This window comes from Salvelinus namaycush, chromosome 7 (assembly GCF_016432855.1).
Source record: "Salvelinus namaycush isolate Seneca chromosome 7, SaNama_1.0, whole genome shotgun sequence".
NCBI lineage: Eukaryota > Metazoa > Chordata > Actinopteri > Salmoniformes > Salmonidae > Salvelinus > Salvelinus namaycush.
The window spans coordinates 11,226,042-11,252,392 of record NC_052313.1 but is presented as its reverse complement, the minus strand read 5'-3'; the positions used below and the strand labels follow the sequence as shown (position 1 = coordinate 11,252,392).

At 43.2% G+C, this 26,351-nt stretch overlaps 1 protein-coding gene across 1 annotated transcript; it reads right to left on the bottom strand.

Annotated features, from left to right (window-relative positions):
- Positions 1-3,994: 3,994 nt before the first annotated feature.
- On the bottom strand, positions 3,995-10,906 carry LOC120050597 (diamine acetyltransferase 1-like). Its single transcript, XM_038997189.1, has 6 exons — positions 10,901-10,906; positions 10,450-10,501; positions 10,268-10,351; positions 5,788-5,889; positions 5,646-5,686; positions 3,995-4,376 (listed from the first exon to the last, which is right to left on the bottom strand). Exons 1-6 carry the CDS (start codon positions 10,904-10,906, stop codon positions 4,200-4,202), a joined length of 462 nt encoding a protein of 153 aa, XP_038853117.1. The 3' UTR covers positions 3,995-4,199.
- Between the last annotated feature and the right edge of the window lie 15,445 nt (positions 10,907-26,351).

Sequence of the window (26,351 nt, the reverse complement as noted above, 5' to 3'; positions counted from 1 at the left end):
AGATGTAGAAGCACGGTGGCTAGGAAAAACTCCCTAGGAAGGCAGGAACCTTGGCAGAAACCTAGAGCGGAACCAGGCTCTGAGGGGTGGCCAGTCCTCTTCTGGTTGTGCCGGGTGGAGATTATAACAGTACATGGACAAGATGTTCAAATGTTCACAGATGACCAGCAGGGTCAAATAATAATAATAATCGCAGTGGCTGTAGAGGGTGCAACAGGTCAGCACCTCAGGAGTAAACGTCAGTTGGCTTTTCATAGCCGATCATTCAGAGAGAGAGACTGCAGGTGTGGTACCTCATAACGACAAAGTAAAAACAGGTTATTAGACATTTTTGCAAATATATGAATGTATTTCTGTTTTTATACAAGTATTCAGACCCTTTGCTATGAAACTCAAAATTGAGCTCAGGTGCATCGTTTCCATTGATCATCCTTGATATGTTTCTACAACTTGGAGTCCACCTGTAGTAAATTCAATTGATTGGACAGGATATGGAAAAGCGCACAGCTGTCTATATAAGGTCCCACAGGTGACAATGCAAAAAAAACAAGCCATGATGTTGAAGGAATTGTCCGTAGAGCTCCAAAGATCTGGGGAAGGGTACCAAAACATTTCTGCAGCATTGACGGTCCCCAAAAACATAGTGACCTCCATCATTCTTAAATGGAAGAAGTTTGGAGCCACCAAGACTCTGCCTGGAGCTGTCCGCCCGACCAAACTGAGCAATCGGGGGAGAAGGGCCTTGGTCAGGGAGGTGACAAAGAACCCGATGGTCACTGACAGATCTCCAGAGTTCCTCTGTGGAGATGGTTGTCCTTCTGGAGGGTTCTCCCATCTCTGCAGCACTCCACCAATCAGGCCTTTATGGTATAGTGGCCAGACGGAAGCCACTTTCAGTAAAATGCTCATGACAGCCCACTTGGAGTTTGTCAAAAGGCACCTAAAGGACTCAGACCATGAGAAACAAGAATCTATGGTGTGATAAAACCAAGTTTGAACTCTTTAGGTTGAATGCCAAGCATCACGTCTGGAGGAAACCTAGAACCGTCCCTATAGTGAAGCATGGTGGTGGCAGCATCATGCTGTGGGGATGTTTTTCAGCGGCAGGAACTGGGAGACTAGTCAGGATCGAGGAAAAAATGAACAGAGCCAAGTACAGAGAGATCCTTGATGAAAACCTGCTCCAGAGCGCTCAGGACCTCAGACTGGGGCGACGGTACACCTTCCAACAGGACAACAACCAAAGCACACAGCCAAGACAATGCAGGAGTGACTTCAGGACAAGTCTCTGAATGTCCTTGAGTGGCCCAGCCAGAGCCCAGACTTGAACCTGATTGAACATCTCTGAAGAGGACTTAATATAGCTGTGCAGCGACAGAGAAGAGAAGAATGGGACAAACTCCCCAAATGCAGGTGTGACAGGCTTGTAGCGTCATACCCAAGAAGACTCGAGGCTGTAATCGCTGCCAAAGGTGCTTCAACAAAGTACTGCGTAAAGGGTCTGAATACTTGTAAATGTGATATTTCTTATTTTAAAATGTCTAAAAACCTGTTTTTGCTTTGTCATTATAGGGTATTCTGTATAGATCGAGGAGGGGGAAAAAACTATTGAATTGATTTTAGAATAAAGCTGTAATGTAACAAAATGTGGAAAAAGGTAAGAGGTCTGAATACTCAAACTGAAAATCAGCCCATCCTCTGTCGTTCACGCAATGGAAAGTTAAAATTATTTATTACCTCAAATTTGAAAGTGTGTAGGCGACAGAGAAACAAAATCATGTAGTTTGAGGCCATGTGGCAGAACATAAGGTTGCTAGGGGTGGGGGCTAGTGGGCAGGAGTGATGTAGTGATGTTTGTATGATGTAGTCATTTGTATGTTTTGTATTGTTTATAAAATACATATTGGAAACACAGTACCAGTCAAAAGTTGACACACGTACTCAAAGAAAAACGTTAAGTTCTTGAAATTTTCCAGATTGACTGACCTTCATGTCTTAAAGTAATGATGGACTGTCGTTTCTCTGTCCTTATTTGAGCTGTTCTTGCCATAATATGGACTTGGTATTTTACCAAATAGGGCTATCTTCTGTATACCAACCCTACCTTGACACAACAGAACTGATTGGCTCAAAGGCATTAAGAAGTAAAGAAATTCCACAAATTAACTTTTAACAAGGCACACCTGTTAATTGAAATACATTGCAGGTGACTACCTCAGAGCTGGTTGAGATAATTCCAGTAGTGTGCAAAGCTGTCATCAAGGCAAAGGGTGGTTACTTTGAAAAATCTCAAAAATAAAATATATTTTGATTTAACACTTTTTTGGTTACGACATGATTCCATATGTGTTATTTCATAGTTTTGATGTCTTCACTATTATTGTAGAAAATAGTAAAAATAAAAGAATAACCCTGGAATGAGTAGGTGTGTACAAACTTTTGACTGGTACTGTATATATATATATATTTTTTATACATTTAACCATAGAAAAACATATGGAAAGTTACTATTTGGCCTGGTCCCACATCTTGAAGTGCTTTAGCCAACTCCTCGACCAACACTTACTGTGGGGTAGGCAAGTTGGTACAGGGGTGGGAGTGTGTCTCTGGGTGTAACTTGACCCTTGACCATCATGCGGTGGGGGTTGTGACTCACTGGGGTCATGATTGTGTATATTTGTGCAACAGAGTGATGAACACCTGTGTGTGCTAGAATAGAAGGTTGTGAATCTCCTTGGTGTGTCTTTAAATAGATGCCAATGGTTAATCAGTAACGGGGCACCTTTTAGAGCTCTGGACATAAACAAGTCCGTTTCAAAGTTCAGCGAGGCTCATGGGAGTCTAGAATGAAAATATGATGGCCTGTCTGGGGATAAAAGATGCTGTCTCTTCTCAATCCCCCCTATACTCCCCGCTCTTCCTCGCACTCTCTCTCTCCCTCCCTCTCTCAGATGGAGGTATTATAGTCTATGCTGTATGTGGATCAACGGTAACTAAGTCACGTACACACTCTGTCCTGCCCCATTTCCTACCAGATTGATGTCCTTCATTGTTTTTAATGGAGTAATGCCAAAGAAACATTTTCAGGAGACATTTTCTAAGTTCATATGAGAGTTTAGAGTGGAGTACAAGTGTCTACTAGAGATAATTTTTCACAGGATTACAGTAAAGAGGATCTGTCTCTGCCTGGGCAGTGGGTTGGGGGAGGAGAGGACAGGAGACAGTGTTTGTAATATTCTCTACTGGGCCACTACAGTGTTGGTTTCTGGCTGTGTTTGTTGTTCAGGCATTGCTGCAGTGAATGTTCAAGATACGGTCAGTGAACACCAGACATCCCACTGATATACATTTCTACGTCCCTGGTTTCTGCTAGATCTGACTAGGATGTGTGTGTGTGTCTGTGTGTCTGAGCATTAGATACTGTGACAGTTTGGCGTCTTTCCAAGGTCAGTGCAGTCACCATTCTGAAATTACTCCCACAACAGACGGAGGATGAAGGGAGGGAGGTCATATGCAGTGATGCATGTTCTGTAAAGCCGTCCCCTCCCCTTCCACACTATCATGACCCATAACATCTGACCCCTGACCTAAGTCCACCTTAATGGGGGGCCAGGGATTTCATTGTAAAGCAATGAACTCACCCCACTTCCCTCCTAGCCCCACAGAAATCAGTCACCATAGAACATAATAACCACCAACATAAACACAATCAAACTACAGAGAAAAAAAATCACTGTATTATAGAATAGTAAAATATATTGGTCAATAATGAAACAGAGAACGCTAGGAATCCTAAGGTGAGTTGATTAACAGAACTGAGAGAACACTAGGAATCCTAAGGTGTGTTGATTAACAGAACTGAGAGAACACTAGGAATCCTAAGGTGCGTTGATTAGCAGAACTGAGAGAACACTAGGAATCCTAAGGTGTGTTGATTAGCAGAACTGAGAGAACACTAGGAATCCTAAGGTGCGTTGATTAAAAACTACAACTACTAAAACGATGGCTTCAGATAAAATACGTGACCTAAATTATTGACTAGATTGAGGAAGTTTGTGCGCACACATGCTTAATGCCCCTGTCAGAAGTCACACCCCCCACCGCTGAAGTGAAAGACTGGCAAATAATTAAGTAATTTAAATTAAATTGAACAAGTCTGTCACTCTTGTCCCCATCTTTCTATGTGTCTTGGGGCCAGCTCACTCTTTGGAGCCGGAGGACATCTTGAAGAGGGAGCTCTTGTTGATCTTGAAGAGTCTCCATCCCTCATCCTGAGTGATGTCGGCCGCCCCACGACGCTTGTAGAACTCTATTGACTCCTTGTTGCCCCCGGCGACGACGAAGTGCATGCTGTTGCAGCGAGTCTTGAATGCCATCTGGGGGGGAGAGAGGAAGGGAGAGCAGGTGTTAGCACACATAATTCAACCCAAACGTGTTTGATGGGGTTGAGGTCAGGGCTCTGTGCAGGCCAGTCAAGTTCTTCCACACCAATCTTGACAAACCATTTCTGTATGGGTCTCGCTTTGTGCACGGGGGCAATGTCTTGCTTGAACAGGAGAAGGCCTTCCCCAAACTGTTGCCACAAAGTTGGAAGCACAGAATCGTCTAGAATGTCATTGTATGCTGTGTTGTTGATTTCCCTTCACTGGAACTAAGGGGCCTAGCCTGAACCATGAAAAACAGCCCCAGACCCTTATTCCTCCTCCACCAAACTTTACAGTTGGCACTATGCATTGGGGCAGGTCGCGTCCTCCTGGCATCTGTTTAAGCCAAATTTGTCCGTAGGACTGGCAGATGGTGAAGTGTGATTCATCACTCCATAGAACACGTTTCCATTGCTCCAGAGTCCAATGACGGCGAGGTTTACACCACTCCAGCTGACGCTTGGCATTGGGCATGGTGATCTTAGGCTTGTGTGCGGCTGCTTGGCCATGGAAGCCCATTTCATGAAGCTGCTGGCGAACAGATCTTATGCGGATGTTGCTTCCAGAAGCAGTTTGGAACTCAGTAGTGAATGTTGCAACCGAGGACAGACGATTTCAGCACTCGGCAGTCCAGTTCTGTGAGCTTGTGGCCTACCACTTCGCAGTTGAGCCGTTGTTGCTCCTAGACCTTTCCACATTACAATAACAGCACTTACAGTTGACCAGGGCAGCTCTAGCAGGGTAGAAATTTGACCAACTGACTTGTTGGAAAGGTGGCATCCTATGACTGTGCCACGTTGAAAGTCACACAGCTCTTCAGTAAGGCCATTCTACTGCCAATGTTTGTTTATGGAGATTGCATGGCTGTGTTCTCGATTTTAAACGCCTGTCAGCAACAGGTGTGGCTGAAAAAGCAGAATCAACTAATTTGAAGGGGGTTTCCATATACATTTTTTATATACAGTGTACATCTTCTCTTTTCCTAACGCACATTCATTGATTATTTCAACAGCAATAACCAAACAAAACACACAGAGGAAGAACAGAATCAATGGTATGTACAAAAGAAATCATATCTCACTTAAATGGGCTCGATATGGGATTCTGTTTGAGGCATTGACCTACAACAGGATTCTGGCCAGGGCCATGTAACAACTGACTGACAGCTACCATCTAGTTTTTACTATGTTTGTACAGGGTCATAACTCCTAAATTACTCACGTCACTGAGGAGCTTGAGGATCTCTGAGCCAATGCCAATCTCTGGTGGAAGGATGACAGAGAAGGAGAGATTATGGTTACTGGTCAGGTCAGAGAGGAAAGAGAGAGACAGCGTAGGAGAGGAAAATAGTTATTTTGCTTACCCCTGTAATTTTCCATGACAAAGAAGTCTTCCAGGTAAAGCAACTTGCCAATCCAGGGGTCATAGGTGAAGTAGTACATGGCAAACCCAATCACCACAGGACCTGCACACACAAAGTAAACCCACACACATAAAAACAAGCCAGATGTAATGTAACAGCTCATACCGCAGTTACCCCTAGACACTAAACCAAGGTCAGTTTAGCATTTCCCTAAATGGTTAAGGGTGGTTAGGACTTAGGGGGGCAGGGGGGGCAGAGCTGCTCATAGATCTATGGTTAAGATTAACTTGTACTTTCAGTGGTTAACTCAGTCTGGTTGCCAAGGGACTGTGTAAAGAGGAGATGTGTCAGTTGTGTTGTGAGAACTGACGCGTGGAGACGGGCTGTTCTAGCTCAGAGAAGCTTCCAATGGAAGTTGGTTAGCGGGTGTGTGTCATACAAGTGTGTCTGGCCTACATGTGAGTGACATCCACATCCATAACAGGAGTAGGCCTAGACACTATACACACCAGCCTTTCGATCAGAGAGACGTGTGTTTGTGTGTGTACAGCAACATTTCAAACAAGATACCTAGTTACTTCTCAGAGAATGTGCCAAAGTGTAACTGAAATGTTTGTCTCCTCCCAGACACCCACTGTCATGTCATTGTGCATCACATCAATATACAGTGCATTCGGAAAGTATTCAGACCCCTTCCCTTTTTCCACATTTTGTTACGTTACAGCCTTATTCTAAAATGGATTAAATAAAACAATTTCCTCAATCTACACACACAATACCACATAATGACCAAGTTATACATCTTTGCACATTTATATAAATAAATATATATATGTAACAGTATAACTTTAGTCCGTCTCCTCGCCCCGACCCGGGCGCGAACCAGGGACCCTCTGCACACATCAACAACAGTCACCCACGAAGCATCGTTACCCATCGCTCCACAAAAGCTTGCAGAGCAAGGGGGAACCACTACTTCAAGGTCTCAGAGCAAGTGACGTCATCGATTGAAAGGCTATTAGCACGAACCACCGCTAACTAGATAGCAATTTCACATCGGTTACATATACACATTACCGTTCAAAAGTTTAGGGTCACCTAGAAATGTCCTTGTTTTTGAAAAGTGCAAAAAAAGTTGCCCATTTTTGAAATAATATCACATTGATCAGAAATACAGTGTAGACATTTAATGTTGTAAATGACTATTGTAGCTGGAAACGGCTGATTTCTAATGGAATATCTACAGAGGCCCATCAGCAACCATCACTCCGTGTTCCAATGGCACGTTGTGTTAGCTAATCCAAGTTTATAATTTTAAATGGTTAATTGATCATTAGAAAACCCTTTTACAATTATGTTAGCACAGCTGAAAATTGTTGTGCTGATTAAAGAAGCAATAAAGCTGGCCTTCTTTAGACTAGTTGAGTATCCGGAGCATCAGCATTTGTGGGTTTGAATACAGGTTTAAAATGGCCAGAAACAAAGAACTTTCTTCTGAAACTCGCCAGTCTATTCTTGTTCTGAGAAATTAAGTCTATTCCATGTGAGAAATTGCCAAGAAACTTTGTTATTATGGGGTATTGTGTGCAGATTGGTGAGGAGAAAAACTAGTTTAATCCATTTTAGAATAAGTGGAAAAAGTCAAGGAGTATGAATTCTTTCCGAATGCACTGTAACTGTTGTAAGGAAAAGGTGTCTCTGTATCGAGTAAAATAGAATCTTTTCTCCAAAAGATTTCTGGGGGAGTGCGCACATGCGGCTATTCTGTGAACAAAGAAACAGGTATTCCTATATGCTTAAGGGCAGTACAAACTGGGCTAACAGTAAGGGCAGTGCAAACTGGGCTAACAGTAAGGGCAGTGTTAGGTTAGATTACTCGTTGGTTATTACTGCATTTTACGGAACTAGAAGCACAAGCATTTCGCTACACTCGCATTAACATCTGCTAACCATGTGTATGTGACAAATAAAATTTGATTTGATTTAAAATTGGGCTAACAGTAAGGGCTGTGGCTGTCATGAAATTTTGTCAGCTGGCGATTGTCAAGCAAATAACTGCCGTTCTCACGGTAATTGATCGTTAATTAACAAATGCATTTAACATCTCCTGGCTTCCACGCATAGCCTACATGCCACTGATGCTGACCTTAAGAACATCTACATTTTAAAAAGTCTAATAAATCCATGTAATATAGCGTACACCATCACAATACATCTATGTATTTTAGACTGGTCTAAAGAAACATGATATGAAGAAAATGTAGTCTATTTCAAAAGAACAGAATAGCATACACCTTGTCCTTATGTTAGGCCCTGACCTGGGTATGTCATATGGCTGTGGGCTACACTAGTTCATTTAGCACACAAGATTTGCTTAGAATTCCATGGCATTGTTTTATTTCATAACTTGAAGAATTAAATTGAACATTGCTGAATAAAAGATTTCTGGGGGAGTGCGCACATGCAGCTATTCTGTGTTGAGCGGTTAACAAAAACAGGTATTCCTATATGCTTAATTTATAATTTTTTATTAAACTTTAGTTGTGATGAAAACATATAGCTCGACGTTTGTATTTTTGATATATTCCAAGGCTGCATGAAGCGACTAATGATGATTTGAAAAAAGTTCCATGAAAAGGCATGAGCTCTGCTTTGTTACTTGTGAGGGCTGCACACATTTCATCAGCCTCTCATTCACAATTTGACAAACACTTGATAATGCCTCGAATTTCCCGGCTGCTTCCACATTCTGTGGCCATAATACCCCCTAAATACATCCATGCCTTTTGCGGCCAGAGGCCATTGTGCCCTTGGGATGAATATTATAATTCCTTTCTCCCGGCTGCGTGCTCCGAAGCACCTCTCACTTACATGGCTCTCTCGGCCTATCATGTGATTGAGTCTTTCTCACAGGCTACAAGTGAAGACAGACACATCAGGGACACAACTGCGTGCGTCCTTATCCAATTCCGAGGCGCACATTGAAGATATAGGAAGAACTTTCCACATTTACTTTTCGTCAGCAAGATGAGTAGGCCTAACAAACAGCAAAAGCACTAGCCTATGTCAATCTACTATCCCCCATAGTACAAACGTTGACCTATTCTGTGCGAGAAATAAATATTCCAAACATAGTCTAGGACAGTTGTGTGATGCAATAGATCCCAAATTAATACAACCACTAGCATCAAAAAACCTTTAAGCAATGAGGCTGACGCAACAGATCAAAACGTTTAGCTTAAAATGTTGATAGCCTAATAGTTTATTTCGTTACATTATAAGTTCAGCAATGTGCAGACGGCAGTAGGCTATAAGCGCAAATGTTCCATAATTCAGTTCTCAAAAGTGACCGCAAATGCAATTATGCATGTATTGCTTTTATTATAAAGGTGCATTTTTATGGTAAATTCTTCCTCAAGCGCTGCGTATGCATGCCAGTTAGGCTCTACACCAGTTGTAAGGAAGTTATTATTTGGCCACTAGTTGTGGTACAAACCTTATCAAACATATGGGCCAGGCTACATGAGGTGTGCAACTACAGTATGATTTGAAAAAGTTGCAACAAAAAAAAGGGATGCACAGTTTATTGCCTTACTGCACACAAGCTGGGCATCATTCACAAGTGATAGGCTAATAGTGTCACCTATCAGACTGTTCTGGATTTAATTTAGTCTTTACATATACTAAATAATGTATGTGTGAAATTTGTTTTGATTTAGAATTGACCATTATCATGCACCTGTCTCAAAACAGGGACAGGGGGGGAAAATACATGTCATTATGCACTTAAATAGAGAATGGAGGATGCTTTTCCCGTGGTTAATTTTCATGCCAGCCAGGTAAGCTATACTCCTGTTGTACAGAGAAGCAATGCGCTTAATATTAGGAATGTTGAGAAATAAATATAGTAGGCCTAGCCTATAGAAAGCTGATCTTCCTCTTTTTAGTAGAGGCCATCACTCTGTTTTCTCACTTAATTTCATAGCCTATAGAAATGTTGCGCAACATGAGCTCATGGACTCTCATGAAGTGTTTGACTAGATTTTCGATAACATTTGCATTGATGTCAGAGTGGTTAGAGGGACAATAGAGTACTGAGTACCAGGCAGTTAGCAAGTTTGGTAGGCTACTAATGACCTTCAGTAGAATCAAAGCTTTGAGAAGCCTAAATACCGTCACATGGAATTTGACTGCCATCATGACTCGTGGCTGCAGGTGTGGCGGTAATACAGTCCCCGTAACAGCCCTAATAACAGGTTTGGTATATGTTTGACATAGGGTCAGTAGCTATATGCCAGGGATCCCCATGGCACAGAAATGTTCTTCTATGCATAGGAGAGGCACTGTTTCAGTCAAGACCATCTGATGTAGTTTGCTATAATACTTGTCTATGTCACACTCAACATCCGTCCAATCCTCTGAGATGTACAGGTGTGCTCCAGGGGATAGGCGGGATGATTTGATATACAGAATCTCTTACCGTTGTTGCTCTGCTGCTCACTGGGGACTTCTGCCACGACACAGCGGTATAATGGATAGTCACCGAATCCGTCCTCGAGCAGATCTGTTTTTACAACGTTAGAAATGCCTTATAAACTCTATGCACTGCAGTCAATCACATGGTGACCGAGACAGAAATGCTTTAGTTTCATTCAGACTCACCTTCCTCAGTCAGTATCACGCGGTCTTCCATTTTTTCATATTTAGCCAGTTCCTGAACAGAAGAAACATTTCAGATTCAAAACCAAGAACAGCGAGTCAATAGGGGAACGTTTATCATTCACTGAGAAAAGTGACGGTCAACGAAGAGAACAGCGTTTAACATAAACACAATCAAAATGGAGGAAACCGGGCTCGTTGCCAACGTAATAAACACAAAAGGTACAAAACTACAGAGGGAACTGTGATACAGACGGATATCCAGCGGAAATTGTCTGTTTTTGTTCCCTTCAAGACAGACAGGTTTGCAGAGTTTATCTCTGAATGCAGTTAGTATGAGCACATTTAAAATACCCAAATTGGGGACAACAGGCTGGATTTTCGGGACATTCCCTGGTAATTGTAACCACCACCCATAGGGCAATGCAAATAAATCACATTTCTCCATTTGTACCGACATATTGAATATCATTATAGAATATGCATAAAATTCATCCTCCAATTGCAACTTCTGCCTTTTGTCTCAAAACGTTCCATTTTTAATACCTTCAAACACTACGTTAGGCTGACCTAACTTCAAAATAGTCCAGGCCATCATCACTGTCAATCGTGAATGATAATTATTCAGGTTTTACCAGTGAAATATTCAAACTGCGTCTGCATGCCAATCATTTGGTCTCAATCAGTTTAAATTGGAATATGCATCTAGATTTTCTTGAATTGCTGTTTCATGAGCAAATTAGAGGAGATGGTGTTAAACTACACAGAACAAAAATATAAAACGTGTTGGTTCCATGATTCATGAGCTGAAATAAAAGATCCCAGGAATGTTCCATACGCACAAAAAGCTTATAACGAAAATATATGGAAACGTCTGCTCTACCCAAAATTATAGCCAACTAATTGCAGCATTACCGCAAAAATGGTAGAGGCAAGTGGCAGGGAGAGAAAGTAAGGAACTTGTCTGTCGGCCCTGCGTTAAAGACCAAAATTGTTTAAAGAAAATTGTGATAAATAAAACTGCTGTACTTTTTTATTTAAAGGACCTAAAAATTGACAGCTGTGCCATATAGATTGCTATAAAAATCAAGAGATTTTTGATATACTGATTTTAGAGCACATGGTTTTATGAACTGATACACAAAACAACGGCAGCTTCAAAACAGTTTCAGTGTAAGCTATTATATAAAATTCTTGCAAACAATAGAATGTTATATTCTGTATATAGAGGACACAACCATCCCAGCTCTGCAGATTTTTATGCGAAGAGAATCATTAGATAATTTGCTTAGCTTGTTTTTGGTCGCAGGTTCAGGAATGGCTGAAGAATTGCAACATTTACCTGGAGCTAACTCTGCAAATAGCACTATTGGGTGATTTGAAGTCCTAGTCAATCGATCAATAATGTAATAAACTTAAGCAAAAATGTTTATTTTACACTCTTTAGAAACTATGACATTGGAAATGTTCAGAAGTTTTGTGAAACATCACAGCACAGTTGAAAAATACACTACCGGTCAAAAGTTTTAGAACACCTTCTCATTAAAGGGTTTTTCTTTGTTTTTACTATTTTCTACATTGTAGAATAATAGTGAAGACATCAAAACAATGAAATAACACACATGGAATCATCTAGTAACCAAAAAGTGTTAAACAAATCAATATTTTATATTTGAGATTCTTCAAATAGCCACCCTTTGCCTTGACAGCTTTGCACACTCTTGGCATTCTCTCAACCAGCTTTTACCTGGAATGCTTTTCCAACAGTCTTGAAGGAGTTCCCACATGTGCTTAGCATTTGTTAGCTGCTTTTCCTTCACTCTGCGGTCCGACTCATCCCAAACCATATCAATTTGGTTGAGGTAGGGGATTGTGGAAGCCAAGTCATCACACAGTCTACTCTGCAGCACTCCATCATTCTCCTTGGTAAAATAGCCCTTACACAGCCTGGAGGTGTTGTGTCATTGTCCTGTTGAAAAACAAATTATGGTTGGACTAAGCTGCTGGGGTGGTAGGTAGAGCGTTGGGCCAGTAACCAAAGGTTGCTGGATTGAATCCCTGAGCTGACAAGGTAAAGATCTGTCGTTCTGCCCCTGAACAATGCAGTTAACCCACTGTTCCCCGGTAGGCTGTCATTGTAAATAAGAATTTGTTCTTAGCTGACTTGCCTAGTTAAAAATAAAAAGCCCAAACCAGATGGGATGGTGTATTGCTGCAGAAGGCTGTGGTAGCCATGCTGGTTAAGTGTGACTTGAATTCAAGTCACCAGCAAAGCACCATAACACCACCTCCTCCATGCTATACAATGGGGAAATGCACATTCGGAGATTATCCGTTCACCCACCCACACCACGTCTCACAAAGACACGGCGATTGGAACAAAAATCTCCAATTTGGACTATAGACCAAAGGACACATTTTCACCTGTCTAATGTCCATTGCTGGTGTTTCTTGGCCCAAGCAAGTCTCCTCTTCTTATTGGTGTCCTTTAGAGTTTTTTTTGCAGCAATTCAACCACGAAGGCCTGATTCTCACACAGTCTCCTCTGAACAGTTGATGTTGAGATGTGTCTGTTACTTGAACTCTGTGAAGCATTTATTCTGGCTGCAATGTCTGAGGCTGGTAACTCTACTGAACTTATCCTCTGCAGCAGAGGTAACTCTGGGTCTTCCTTTCCTGTGGAGGTCCTCATGAGAGCCAGTTTCATCATAGTGCTTGATGGTTTTTGCGACTGCACATGAAGAAACTTTAAAAGTTCTTGAAATTTTCCTTATTGACTGACCTTCATGTCTTAAAGTAATGATGGACTGTCGTTTCTCTTTGCTTATTTGAGCTGTTCTTGCAACAATATGGACCTGGTCTTTTACCAAATAGGGCTATCATCGGTATACCCCCCTTACCTTGTCACAACACAACTGATTGGCTCAAACACATTAACTTTTAAGAAGCAACACCTGTTAATTGAAATGCATTCCAGGTGACTACTTCATGAAGCTGGTTGAGAGAATGCCAAGTGTGCGCAAAGCTGTCATCAAGGCAAAGGAAGAATATCAAATATATTTGGATTTGTTTAACACTTTTTTTTGGTTACTACTTGATTCCATGTGTTATTTCATAGTTTTGATGTCTTCACTATTATTCTACAATGTAGAAAATAGTAAAAAGAAAAGAAAAACCCTTGAATGAGTAGGTGTTCTAAAACTTTTGACCGGTAGTGCAAAAAAAGTAACGTTCTCTCACTGTCAACTGTGTTTATTTTCAGCAAACTTAACGTGTAAATATTTGTATGAACATAACAAGATTCAACAACTGATACATAGACTGAACAAGTTCCACAGACATGTGACTTGTGAAATGTAATAATGTGTCCCTGAACAAAGGGGGGATCAAAATCAAAAGTAAGTCAGTATCTCGGGTGTGGCCACCAGCTGCATTAAGTACCACAGTGCATTTCCTCCTCATGGACTGCACCAGATTAGCCAGTTCTTGCTGTGAGATGTTACCCCACTCTTCCACCAAGGCACCTGCAAGTTCCAGACATTTCTGGGGGAATGGCCCTAGCCCTCACCCTCCGATCCAACAGGTCCCAGACGTGCTCAATTGGATTGAGATCCGGGCTCTTCGCTGGCCATGGCAGAACACTGGCATTCCTGTTATGCAGGAAATCACGCACAGAACGAGCAGTATGGCTGGTGGCATTGTCATGCTGGTGGCATTGTCATGCTGGAGGGTCATGTCAGGATGAGCCTGTAGGAAGGGTACCACACGAGGGAATAGGATGTCTTCCCAGTAACGCACAGCATTGAGATTGCCTGCAATGACAAGCGCAGTCCGATGATGCTGTGACACACTGCCCCAGACCATGACGGACCCTCCACCTCTATAATCGATCCCACTCCAGAGCACAGGCCTCGGTGTAACGCTCATTCCTTCAACAATAAATGCAAATCCGACCATCACCCCTGGTGAGACAAAACCGCAACTCGTCAGTGAAAAGCACGTTTTGCCAGTCCAATCTAGCAATGGACCTATAGGCGACGTTGTTGCCGGTGATGTCTGGTGAGGACCAGCCTTACAACAGGCCTACAAGCCCTCAGTCCAGCCTCTTTCAGCCTTTTGCGGACAGTCTGAGCACCGATGGAGGGATTGTGCGTTCCTGGTGTAACTTGGGCAGTTTTTGTTGCCATCCTGTACCTATAGGTGTGATGTTCGCAGGTGTGATGTTCGGATGTACCAATCCTGTGCAGGTGTTACACGTGGTCTGCCACTGCGAGGACGATGAGCTGTCCATCCTGTTTCCCTGTAGAGCTGTCTTAGGCGTCTCACAGTACGGACATTGCAATTTATTACCCTGGCCACATCTGCAGCCTCCTTGCAGCATGCCTAAGGCACGTTCACGCAAATAAGCAGGGACCCTGGGCATCTTTCTTTTGGTGTTTTTCAGAGTCAGCAGAAATACCTCTTATGTGTCCTAAGTTTTCATACATGTGACAGTAATTGCCTACCGTCTGTAAGCTGTTAGTGTCTTAACGACCGTTCCACAGGTGCATGTTCATTAATTGTTCATGGTTCATTGAACAAGCATGGAGGATTCCTCCAGCATCTTCGTTCAAATATTTTTTATTGAGCACACACAAGAATGGTGTATAGGTATAAGACAGGTATACAATTCTTATCTAAACATAAAAGAGCAGACAGAAATAAAAAGACCCAGAGTTCTGGGTACAAAACAAATATTACAAAACAAGACATACAGAACAAGGACAGGTAGAAAGAAAGAGGGTAGATGTCACCCCCCACTTATTCCCCCCCTTTATCCCTCCCCCGCTTCTTCCCCCCCCCTTATCCCTTCCCCTTATTCCCCTCCCGACTGCTCGGGTGGCGGTGCCAGCACATGCTGCCCAAAGGTGGATTAAAATATTACAATTGAGAGTGCGTTAAAAAGTACAAATTCACAGCGCCGAATGGTCCAAGTAAGAGAGGAAAGGCTGCCAGATTTGATCAACTGTTGATAATTTATTGTTCAGAATATATCTAATTCTTTCTAAGTGTACAGTGTTTGCCAATTCGCTGAGCCATAATTTGGTAGTGGGCGCTTCCCTCTTTTTCCAAAACAACAAGATTAGTTTTTTTTCCCGAAATGAGACTGTAAGAGATGAGTTGTTTTTGAGGGTTGGTTAATCCGTTTAGGGAATCAGACACTCCCAGGATTATTAGAAGCGGGTCTGGGTCAATTGAAGTCTCCAGAACTTCAGAGAGGATCCTAAAAATTCCACACCAGTAACCATACAAGCTAGAGCATAGGGCAAAGCAGTGGAGTAGTGTACCCTGTGCAGCTTGACATTTATCACACATAGGGGATGTATCAGGAAATATCCTATGCAGTTTGGTTTTGGAATAGTGTAATCTGTGTAATACCTTGAATTGTATGAGACGATGTCTGGAGTTAATGGAGCAGGTGTGGATATACTCCAAGCTATCTTCCCAGTCTGCCACCGAAATGTCAGTCCCTAGTTCTTCCTCCCATTTTGCCTTAATGGCATCTGTAGAAGGTGTGCTAACAGATTGAAAAGCATCATATCAACGAGATATCAGTTTGTCTGAGGTGGGGGATGTTTTTATGCATCCGTCAAACATGGAAGGCTTAGCGTTCCCAAATATTGGGAGGTGTTTTCTAACATAGTCTCTGATTTGTAGGTATCTGAAAAAGTTACTTCTGGGAAGATTATAAGTTTCCCTCAGCAACTCAAAGGAAGCAAAGGTCCCTTCTATATATAAATCCCCTATGGTACTTATCCCCAACTCTCCCCATTGCTCAAAGGTGTTATCAAGGTTAGAGGGGGCAAAGGAGGGGTTCCTGGCAACAGGGAGCATGAATGACATTGGTCTAAGCTCAAAGTGGGTTTTAATTTGCTTCCAGATTCGGACTGTGCTATGTATAATAGGATTGTTATGATAAAGTGACCTCTCCAGATTGACAGGCGACAAAATCACAGCACCAATAGAGAAGGGGTGACAATCCTCCCGCTCCATACTAAGCCAGCTGGGTGACGGACGTGCGTCATCCAGCAAAAACGTAACAGCGCGGAGGTTAGCGGCCCAGTAATAAAATATAAAATTTGGGAGAGACAATCCTCCTTAAATTTTGGATTTGCAGAGGTGTTTTTTACCTATCCTGTGTGTTTTATAATCCCAGATGAAAGGATTGATAATTGAGTCCAGTTGTTTATGAAAGGATTTAGGTATGAATACTGGGATGTTCTGGTATAGGTAGAGCAGTTGTGGGAGGAAGACCATTTTAATGGCATTAATTCTTCCGAGCAGAGAAATTGGGAGAGTTCTCCAAAATTGTATGTTTGTCTTGAGTTTTTGCATCAGAGAGGGGAAATTCTCTTTAAATAGTAAGGAGTATTGTTTGGTAACTACAATTCCTAGATAAGTTATCTTCAGAAAAATGTACCTAACTGGAAGATGTTCTAGCCAGGAGGTGTTTTGTAACCGTATGGGCATTAATTCACTCTTGTTCCAATTTATTCTGTATCCCGAGAAGGTACCAAACAAATTAATCACATCAAGAATAGCTGGAATACTAGCTTGGGGTTCTGTTACATAGAGGAGAATGTCATCTGCGTATAGGGAAATCTTATTTAGAGTATCTTTAGTATTATAGCCGTGTATTGCTGCATCAGATCTAATCGCCTGAGTGAGAGGTTCAATGATTAGGGCGAAGAGCATAGGCGACAGCGCACAACCCTGCCTTGTCCCTCTGTAAAGGTTAAATCGGGGCGACAATGATTGGTTAGTGAGTATTCTCGCATAGGGGTTCGTATATAAAAGCTGGATCCAATTTATGAACCCATCTCCAATATTACATTTCTGTAGGACTTTGAATAGATAGGACCACTCAACTTGGTCAAAAGCCTTCTCGGCATCAAGAGATATAACGGCAAGGTCCACGTTTGGTAACCTCTGAGAATACATAATGTTGAAGAGGCGCCTGAGATTGAAGAATGAGTTTCTGTTCGGGATAAAGCCGGTCTGGTCTGAATGGACCAATTTGCCAATTAAAGTGCTAAGCCTGTTAGCCAGGGTTTTTGCTAAAATCTTTTGGTCTGTATTAAGGAGGGATATTGGTCTGTCTGACCCTACCTCTTCCGGATCTTTACCCTTCTTATGTATAACTGTAATGAATGCTTCATCCAAAGTAGATGGGAGAGCTCCATCCTCCTTGGCCTGAACCAACATTTTGTTTAGGTAGGGAGAGAGCATGTTGCTGAATGTTTTATAGAATTCACTAGGGTATCCATATGGGCCCGGGGTCTTGCCACTCTTTAGAGATTTAATTGTTTCTCGAAATTCTTCAAGAGATATTTCCTTATTCAGGAAGTTAGAATATTCCTCGTTCAGGGCAGGAAGATTACAGTCCTCCAAAAAGTTTTGCATAATTAAGGGGTTAGGATCTGCTTTAGATGTATATAGAGTCTCATAAAACTGACGGAATCTGTCATTGATGTCTTTGGGGGAAGAGAGTAATTCCCCAGATGCAGATTTAACTTTGTGAATCATTCGGTCACTCACATTTTTTCGAAGTTGTCTGGCGAGTAATTTGTGTGGTTTGTCACCAAACTCAAAATATTTTTGCTTGGCGTAGAGAAAAGATTTAGCAATTTTAGCTGAGAGAATCTGATTATATTCAAATTTTAAAGAGGTAATTTTTTTATGTTTCTCCATAGATGGATGTCTAGCATTCTCCCTATCCAGTAAGTGAATTTGTCCCTCCAGTTCTACCAATTTTCCCCTGTTTTGCCTACTCCTGGCAGTCTGATAGGAGATGATACAGCCTCTCAAATAAGCCTTAAGTGTTTCCCACAATAATGCTGGGGAAGTCTCTGTGTTGTCGTTGGTATCAAAGAAAAATGTAATTTGGTCTTTAAGATGTTCACAGAATGTTGGTTCTGTGAGGAGCTGAGGATTCAACCTCCAGACCCTCTCGTTTGGTACGATGTCACCCAATCTCAGGGAGAAGGTGAGTGGACTGTCGTCCGAGATTATAATATCATGATACCTCACATTACAGGTATAGGGGAGTAGTTTAGCATCAACCAAAAAGTAGTCAATTCGAGTATAAAAATTGAACATGAGAGTTAAAGGAGTATTCCCTACCCGTAGGGTTAGTGATCCTCCATATATCAAATAAGTTATAATTCTTTATGTAGGTATTCAAGAATTCACTTGAATAGGAGGTGGGGGTTCGCCGGGTAGAGGATCTGTCCAAATATTGGTCTAGCACACAGTTAAGGTCCCCTCCAATGATCAGGTTAGTATGGGAGATAACTGGAATCAGGGCAAGGACTCTTTTGAAAAAAGAGGGGTTATCAATGTTTGGCCCATAGATATTTAGTAGAGTTACAGAAGTAGAGTGGATCTCTCCTATTACGATCACATAACGACCCTCTTTATCCACAATAGTGGTTTTATGTAGAAAGGGAATTCCTTTCCGTACCAGAATCGCTGTGCCTCTCGTTTTGGCAGAGAAGTTAGAGTGATACACTTGCCCCACCCACCTACATTTAAGTCTGCTATGAGAATTATTTTTCAGATGGGTTTCTTGCAAAAATATAATATCAGACGAGAGTGCTTTCAAGTGGTCTAGGACCTTGCCTCTCTTAATTGATTCGTTTAAACCCTTGACATTCCAGGAAGTGAATGTGAGCCCCGTCCCCCTCTCATTTGTAGTTCCTATGGTGGCCTGCATAACATGTAACTCAATAAAAAGGTAAGAAAGCGCACCAAACCATCACGATCAGCATATGTAGCAGCTACACCCGAGCAGTATCCAACCAACCCCTCCCCCCATGCAAGCACCTTTACTTCCCACCCTGTTCCCCTACTTTCCCCACTATTTACCCCCCCAATCAACCCACCTTTAACAGGCATACACAAATAGAAGAGAAAAAAATAGAAAAAGAAAAATAATAAACACATTGTCTGGCCGATGCCAAAAAAGCACGGCGCGACCTCGAACAAGAGGTAAAACAAAAATAAAATCCCAACTATACGTTCACCTCTCACTATCCTAGAACTTCTACTAACATATGAACTGAGGAGGCTACCGCGATTTAAAGTGTTCAATTAGCATCTAATAAACCTAAACAGAATAAGTTGCAACTTAAACATATTGCGCACTTAAGCGTCATCTTGGGTCAATCCCTAAGATATAGCATCACAAGATTATATTGCTAAGCACTGCCGGTCTAAACATGAACCATCAGCAACCGACATAGACAGCAGTACATTTACATATTGTGGGTTAGATCGGAAACACTAATTTTTCTAAATTAAACGTACCCCCCAATCAGAAAATAAATAAATAAAAAGGTTATATATATATATATATATATATATACATACACATACATACATACATACATACACCCCCCAAAAAATACATATAAAAGTATATATTTAAAAAATATATATACACACTGTCACGTTCCTGACCTGTTTCTGTTAGTTTTGTATGTGTTAGTTGGTCAGGACGTGAGTTTGGGTGGGCAGTCTATGTTTTCTGTTTCTATGTTTGTTTAAGGGTTGCCTGGTATGGCTCTCAATTAGAGGCAGGTGTTTGGCGTTTCCTCTAATTGAGAGTCATATTAAGGTAGGTGTTTTCACACTGTTTGTTGTGGGTGGTTGTCTCCTGTGTCAGTGTATGTCGTTGCGCCACACGGGACTGTTTTCGGTTTGTTTGTATGTTCGTTCGTTTTATGTAGGCATTTTCCTGTTCATGCGTTCTTCGTGTTTATGTAAGTTCGTCATCCAGGTCTGTCTACTCCGTTTGTTGTTTTGTTAGTTTATAGTGAAGTTCGTGTTTTCGTCTTTTCTTTAAATAAATTATGTCAACTCAAGACGCTGCATTTTGGTTTAATCCCTGCTCCTCCTCTTCGGATGAAGAGGAGGAGGAAAACCGTTACACACACACACCCATACATATACACATACATATATATACATACAAACATTCATGCCCCAGAATAATAATCTACACTAATTTAAAATATACACATACATAATAGTAAAATGCTAAGAGAAAATAATTATAAAGTACAAATAATAATTATATGTACGCACACCTACACAGACACTACAGAGGGCTGGTGGGGATCTAATCGGGAGAGCGGCCCTCGGCTAAAACAAAGGCAGAACGGCACAAAACATCAACTTGCTATCCAGGTGTCTGTGTCTGCCCCTTCCCAACCATCACCCCCAGAACCCTGCAAGCAATAAATAAATGGTATTGTAATAACAATAAATGTAAGAATTGAAAAATAAATAACGAAACAAAACAAAAAAATGGGGGAATATAAGTATATTCATCCAAAAGTGTCAATGATCAAACCTGGAAGGCATCCCAAATAGGCATCGCTCTGAACACAGCCAGAATGAAAGTGACTTTAACTGAGAGCTCTGACCGCCCTCCACAGCATCTTACATGTTCGGTAGCCCTTGTTGAGACCGTTCAATACGGTTTCACCCGTTATGGTATAGTATGGATTCGATTCCATGAGCAGACCCTAACACACAATGACAAGGCACTCTAACCTGTACGGGGGATTGGCGTATGTTCCCGGATAAACTTCTCTGCGTCCAAAACCGAGGAGAGCCAAATCTTCTCACCGGAAGGCGGGGTAATTCTTTGTCTTGCAGGGAAGAGCATGGCTGGGCGAAGATGGAGTTTGTAGAGTTTGGTCATGACATCTCTGTAGCCGCCGCGGTGCTTTCCCACATCGGGCGCATAATCATCATAGACACGGAAGGGGTGCCCTTTATGTAACAGGTTGCCCCTCATTCGGGCCTCGCGCAGGATAAGATCCTTGGTCTTGAAACTGTGACAACAGATGATTACTGGGCGAGGACGTTGGCCCGGTCCAGGCACTGGGACAAGGGCGCGATGTGCACGGTCCAGCTGGGGGTCCGAAGCCAAAACATCCGATCCCATTGCATCCTTCAATAGCTTGGCGAAGAAGTCGGTGGGGCGAGAGCCCGCCTCTACCCCCTCTGCCAGACCAACAACGCGAAGGTTATTACGTCTGGAACGGCCCTCCAGGTCGACCACTTTCACAGAAAGCCTCTGCACACTATCCTGCAGTGACGAGCATAGCTTCTCTAACTCGTCGATCCTACCAGCGTTGAATTCAGAAGCTTTTTCAAGGTCCACAATACTCTGGCCCTGCGAAGCGACCGTTCGAATGGTGCTCTCGATTTTGGTGTCCAGTTCAGCAATAGTAGCCTTAAGATCCTCAGCTAAAGCAACACGTAGTTCTCCCAAAGCCCGGGTAAGTTCTGTAAGTGTCACGTTGTTGCCTGTGCCTTCCGCCATGTCTGTCTTGTTGTTTGGTGTGGAGTAGGCCTCCAATGTGGATTTATTGTCCTTTGGTCGCTTATTACTCGGCATTTTTACACAGAAAGTTACAATGTTGTATTAGAAAGAAACGTTTGTTGTAAAAAGTATCATAAAGTAGGTTAAATTAGATTATTTCGCAAAAAAGTTGCAGGAGCCTCTCACACACCGCCGTTCACTCCAACATGCTAGCTCCGCCCCCCTCCAGCATCTTCACAAGGTCATTTGCTGTTGTTCTGGGATTGATTTGCACTTTTCACACAAGTACTTTCATCTCTAGGAGACCGAACGCGTCTCTTTCCTGAGCGGTATGACGACTGAGTGGTTCCATGGTGTTTATACTTGCGTACTATTGTTTGTACAGATGAACGTGGTATCTTCAGGCGTTTGGAAATTGCTCCCAAGGATTAACCAGAGTTGGAGGTCTACATTTTTTTTCTGAGGTCTTGGCTGATTTCTTTTGATTTTTCCATGATGTCAAGCAAAGAGGCACTGAGTTTGAAGGTAGGCCTTGAAATACATCCACAGGTCACCTCCAATTGACTCAAATGATGTCAATTAGCCTATCAGAAGCTTCTGAAGTCATGACATTTTCTGGAATTTGCTGTTTGAATGCTGTTTATAGGCACAGTCAACTTAGTGTATGTAAACTTCTGACCCACTGGAATTGTGATACAGTGAATAAGTGAAATAATGTCTGTAAACAATTGTTGGAAAAATGACTTGTCATGCACAAAGTAGATGTCCTAACCGACTTTCCAAAACTATAGTTTGTTAACAAGAAATTTGTGGAGTGGTTGAAAAAAAAGTTAATGACTCCAACCTAAGTGTATGTAAACTTCCGACTTCAACTGTAGCTAGCTAGCTGATGATAGGTAGCTAGCTAAGTATAACTTCATAAATCACCATGTGTTACTTAAAGTTGCACTATACAGAAATTGCTTGTCCATTTTCTGGTTGCTAAAATTCTAAAGGTTTGCCTAATTTCAGTTTGTGACAAAATAATCTAGTGTAGAGAATCATTGTACCATTTAAACCGCTGTGAAATATATTTCCAAAACTAAAAATATTGTATTTTCAGCTTTTTGAATCTGGTGTACAAACCGAAAGTAAAATATGCAAAAATGGGAAGCATAGAAATAGCATACAACAGATCTGCTGCTTCTTAGACTTGCTTTCAATGAGAAAACAGATCTATAACTAACATTTGGTTTTGTCGCCCAATAAGTTACATATTGCCACTTTAACCTATTCAGTCATTCACATGCTGTCTACCGTGTCTCTCTCTCTGTGGATACATTGCTGCTCATGAGTTTCCGTGTGTCCACCTCACTCACTCCTGTTTGTCTTATAACCAGAATCCCTCTGATGAATGCAGCCAGAGGGGGACACCTGTGTTCTGTACAGTTCCTCATGAGCAAAGGTGTGCATCACTCCATGTGTAACACCATACAAACCCACACAGGAGACATCTGACACATTGCATTAGTGATCTAATATTGTCACTTCTGACAAAGAGGGAATGTTAAAACAGGACATGTAATTGTAAGGAAGAAGCACCCAGAGCATTGTTTATCATTGTTCCTCTTGTCCAGACACACATGGCACCTGGACATGGCGTTTCCTGTTAGAGGCTGGGGCTGATGAGATGCACACAGCACTCATGGAAGATTGTATGTTGAGTACACACTGGCTGCTGTTGGACAGAAGGGGCACAGGACAACATGCCTGCTGAATCTTTTGGCGGCCTGTGTGGAACACACACACACACACACGTATAGCTGACTGCCCTGCTGATCGAGAGGGGCGCCAATCTGGAGGAGGTCAATGATGAGGGATACACTCTACTCATGGAGGCTGCATAAGAGTGCCAAAAGATGGTGGCGCTGCCAGAAACTCACCCACTCCTATCCTTGGTAGCCCCCTGCCAGGCACTCGCCCACCCCTTTCCTAGGTAGTCCTCCCCTTTCCTAGGTAGCCCACTGCCAGGCACTCGCCCACCCCTTTCCTAGGTAGCCCCCTGCCAGGCACACCCACTCCTTTCCTAGGTAGCCTCCTGCCAGACACTCGCCCACTCCTTTCCTAGGTAGCCCCCTGCCAGACACTCGCCCACTCCTTTCCTAGGTAGCCCTCTGCCAGACACTCGCCCACTCCTTTCCTAAGTAGCCCCCTGCCAGACACTCGCCCACTCCTTTCCTAGGTAGCCCCCTGCCAGACACTCGCCCACTCCTTTCCTAGGTAGCCCTCTGCCAGACACTCGCCCACTCCTTTCCTAGGTAGCCCTCTGCCAGACACTCGCCCACTCCTATCCTAGGTAGCCCTCTGCCAGGCACTCGCCCACTCCTATCCTTGGTAGCCCCCTGCCAGGCACTCGCCCACTCCTTTCCTAGGTAGTCCCCTGCCAGACACTCGCCCACTCCTTTCCTAGGTAGCCCTCTGCCAGACACTCGCCCACTCCTTTCCTAGGTAGCCTCCTGCCAGACACTTGCTCACTCCTTTCCTAGGTAGCCCCCTGCCAGGCACTCGCTCACTCCTATCCTAGGTAGCCCCCTGCCAGGCACTCGCCCACTCCTTTCCTAGGTAGCCCCCTGCCAGGAACTCGCCCACTCCTTTCCTAGGTAGCCCCCTGCCAGGCACTCACCCACTCCTTTCCTAGGTAGCCCCCTGCCAGGAACTCGCCCACTCCTTTCCTAGGTAGCCCCCTGCCAGGCACTCACCCACTCCTTTCCTAGGTAGCCCCCTGCCAGGCACTCACCCACTCCTTTCCTAGGTAGCCCCCTGCCAGGAACTCGCCCACTCCTTTCCTAGGTAGCCCCCTGCCAGGCACTCACCCACTCCTTTCCTAGGTAGCCCCCTGCCAGGAACTCGCCCACTCCTTTCCTAGGTAGCCCCCTGCCAGGCACTCGCCCACTCCTATCCTTGGTAGCCTCCTGCCAGGAACTCGCCCACTCCTTTCCTAGGTAGCCCCCTGCCAGGCACTCGCCCACTCCTTTCCTAGGTAGCCCCCTGCCAGGCACTCGCCCACTCCTATCCTAGTTAGCCCCCTGCCAGGCACTCACCCACTCCTATCCTATGTATGGGCTTCTCGGTCTGGGTTTGAATTAAACCAGTGCTTTTGTTGAAAGACTTCACCTACCATATTTACTATCAAAGCTCAGTGTTGAGGCAAAATATGAAACCCCTCTTTTGGAAACAAAATAAAAGTTATATTCAGATACAGTTTCAAACTTATTGAGTTGATGGCTTTTTGGCTTTTCCAAAACAAATTGAAATAGCCAACAGTGGGAATAGATTGGTACTTTAAAGTGTGTTCCAAGCAGAACCCTCTTATATCCTCCCTGTTTAATGCAGGTGCCAACATCAATGGTCAGACAGAGGAGGCCCAGGAGACCGCCCTGACTGGCCTGCTGTTGGGGTATCCTGAAGGTGGGTGACTTCCTCATCAAGGCCGGGCCGACATCGAGCTGAGTTTGCTCAATGCCCACGCCGACTGGAGACAGAGCTGACGTATGCCTGTGAGAACGAACACACAGACGTGGCTGACGTGCTGGTGCAGAGTGTGAGGGCATTTTCTATTAAACCTTACTAATGCTTGTGTACTAAAATATCCTTCTTTAAGCCTAGGCATTTGGCTTGAGATTGTTAAAGAAACTAAATCATATAAGATAGAAAAGTGTGTGTGTATTAGTATAGACCTGTTCTAACTGTTCTGTGTGTAGTATGACCCCATGATGTCTGGGAGCTCAGCCAAGACCTGACAGAAACTAACTGGTTCCTTTTAGCTTAACTGGAGACAGAGCAACGTGTTATATCCTGCACACCAGTGATAAAGCTGTTGTCCTGTTTGGAGCCCGTTTCTGGGCAAAAGGTTCATGCTTGTGTGTGTGTGTGTGTAGGGGTAGGACCATACATCATCTGGGCCGACAGTCAAAGGTGCTTGCTTGCCCAACTTTGGGGAACCATTGAGCTACTGTTAGAGGTAGTATGTCTGGAGTGACTTCCTGTCACTTTGGTATCCATTGTCCTCGCTCAGTTGCGACAGAATATAGCCTGTACACCGTAACCCAGTTTCGTCTGTCCCCACACATACATAAAATCACGTGTTTTGCAGATGCTTGCATAAGATAGCTTGACTATATAAGGCTTCCGTACTCTTTGAGCGGGCTCTCACCCCATTCACTTTGTGTGTGGTGCGACCAGCTTCCTTATTGACCTTGCCTCTCCTCATTATTAATTAAAGGTAGAATTTCCACCACAAGAGGGGGCCTGGCCTGGTGAAACCTCTCCCTAACCCTCTGGCTTGGCCTCATCTCTGGGAAACAGATTTGTTCACACGCTTACATAAGTGTGGGTGTGCTTCCCAAATGGCACCATAGACCCTATATAGTGCACTACTATTTACTAGGTCCCACAGGGTGCCATTTAGGAAGCCACCTGGGTATTGTTTAAACTTTAGATGTTGGATACATGACTGCTTGAATTGGCTCTCCCCTTAAGACGCCTATCT

Bases quoted from the DNA above. Each gene is read 5' to 3' on its own strand.
- LOC120050597 (XM_038997189.1), bottom strand. The intron at 10,352-10,449 runs GTGAGTCTGAAT...TTGTAAAAACAG, and splicing joins CGTGATACTGACTGAGGAAG to ATCTGCTCGAGGACGGATTC. The intron at 5,890-10,267 runs GTAAGAGATTCT...TTGTGTGTGCAG, and splicing joins TGAGCAGCAGAGCAACAACG to GTCCTGTGGTGATTGGGTTT.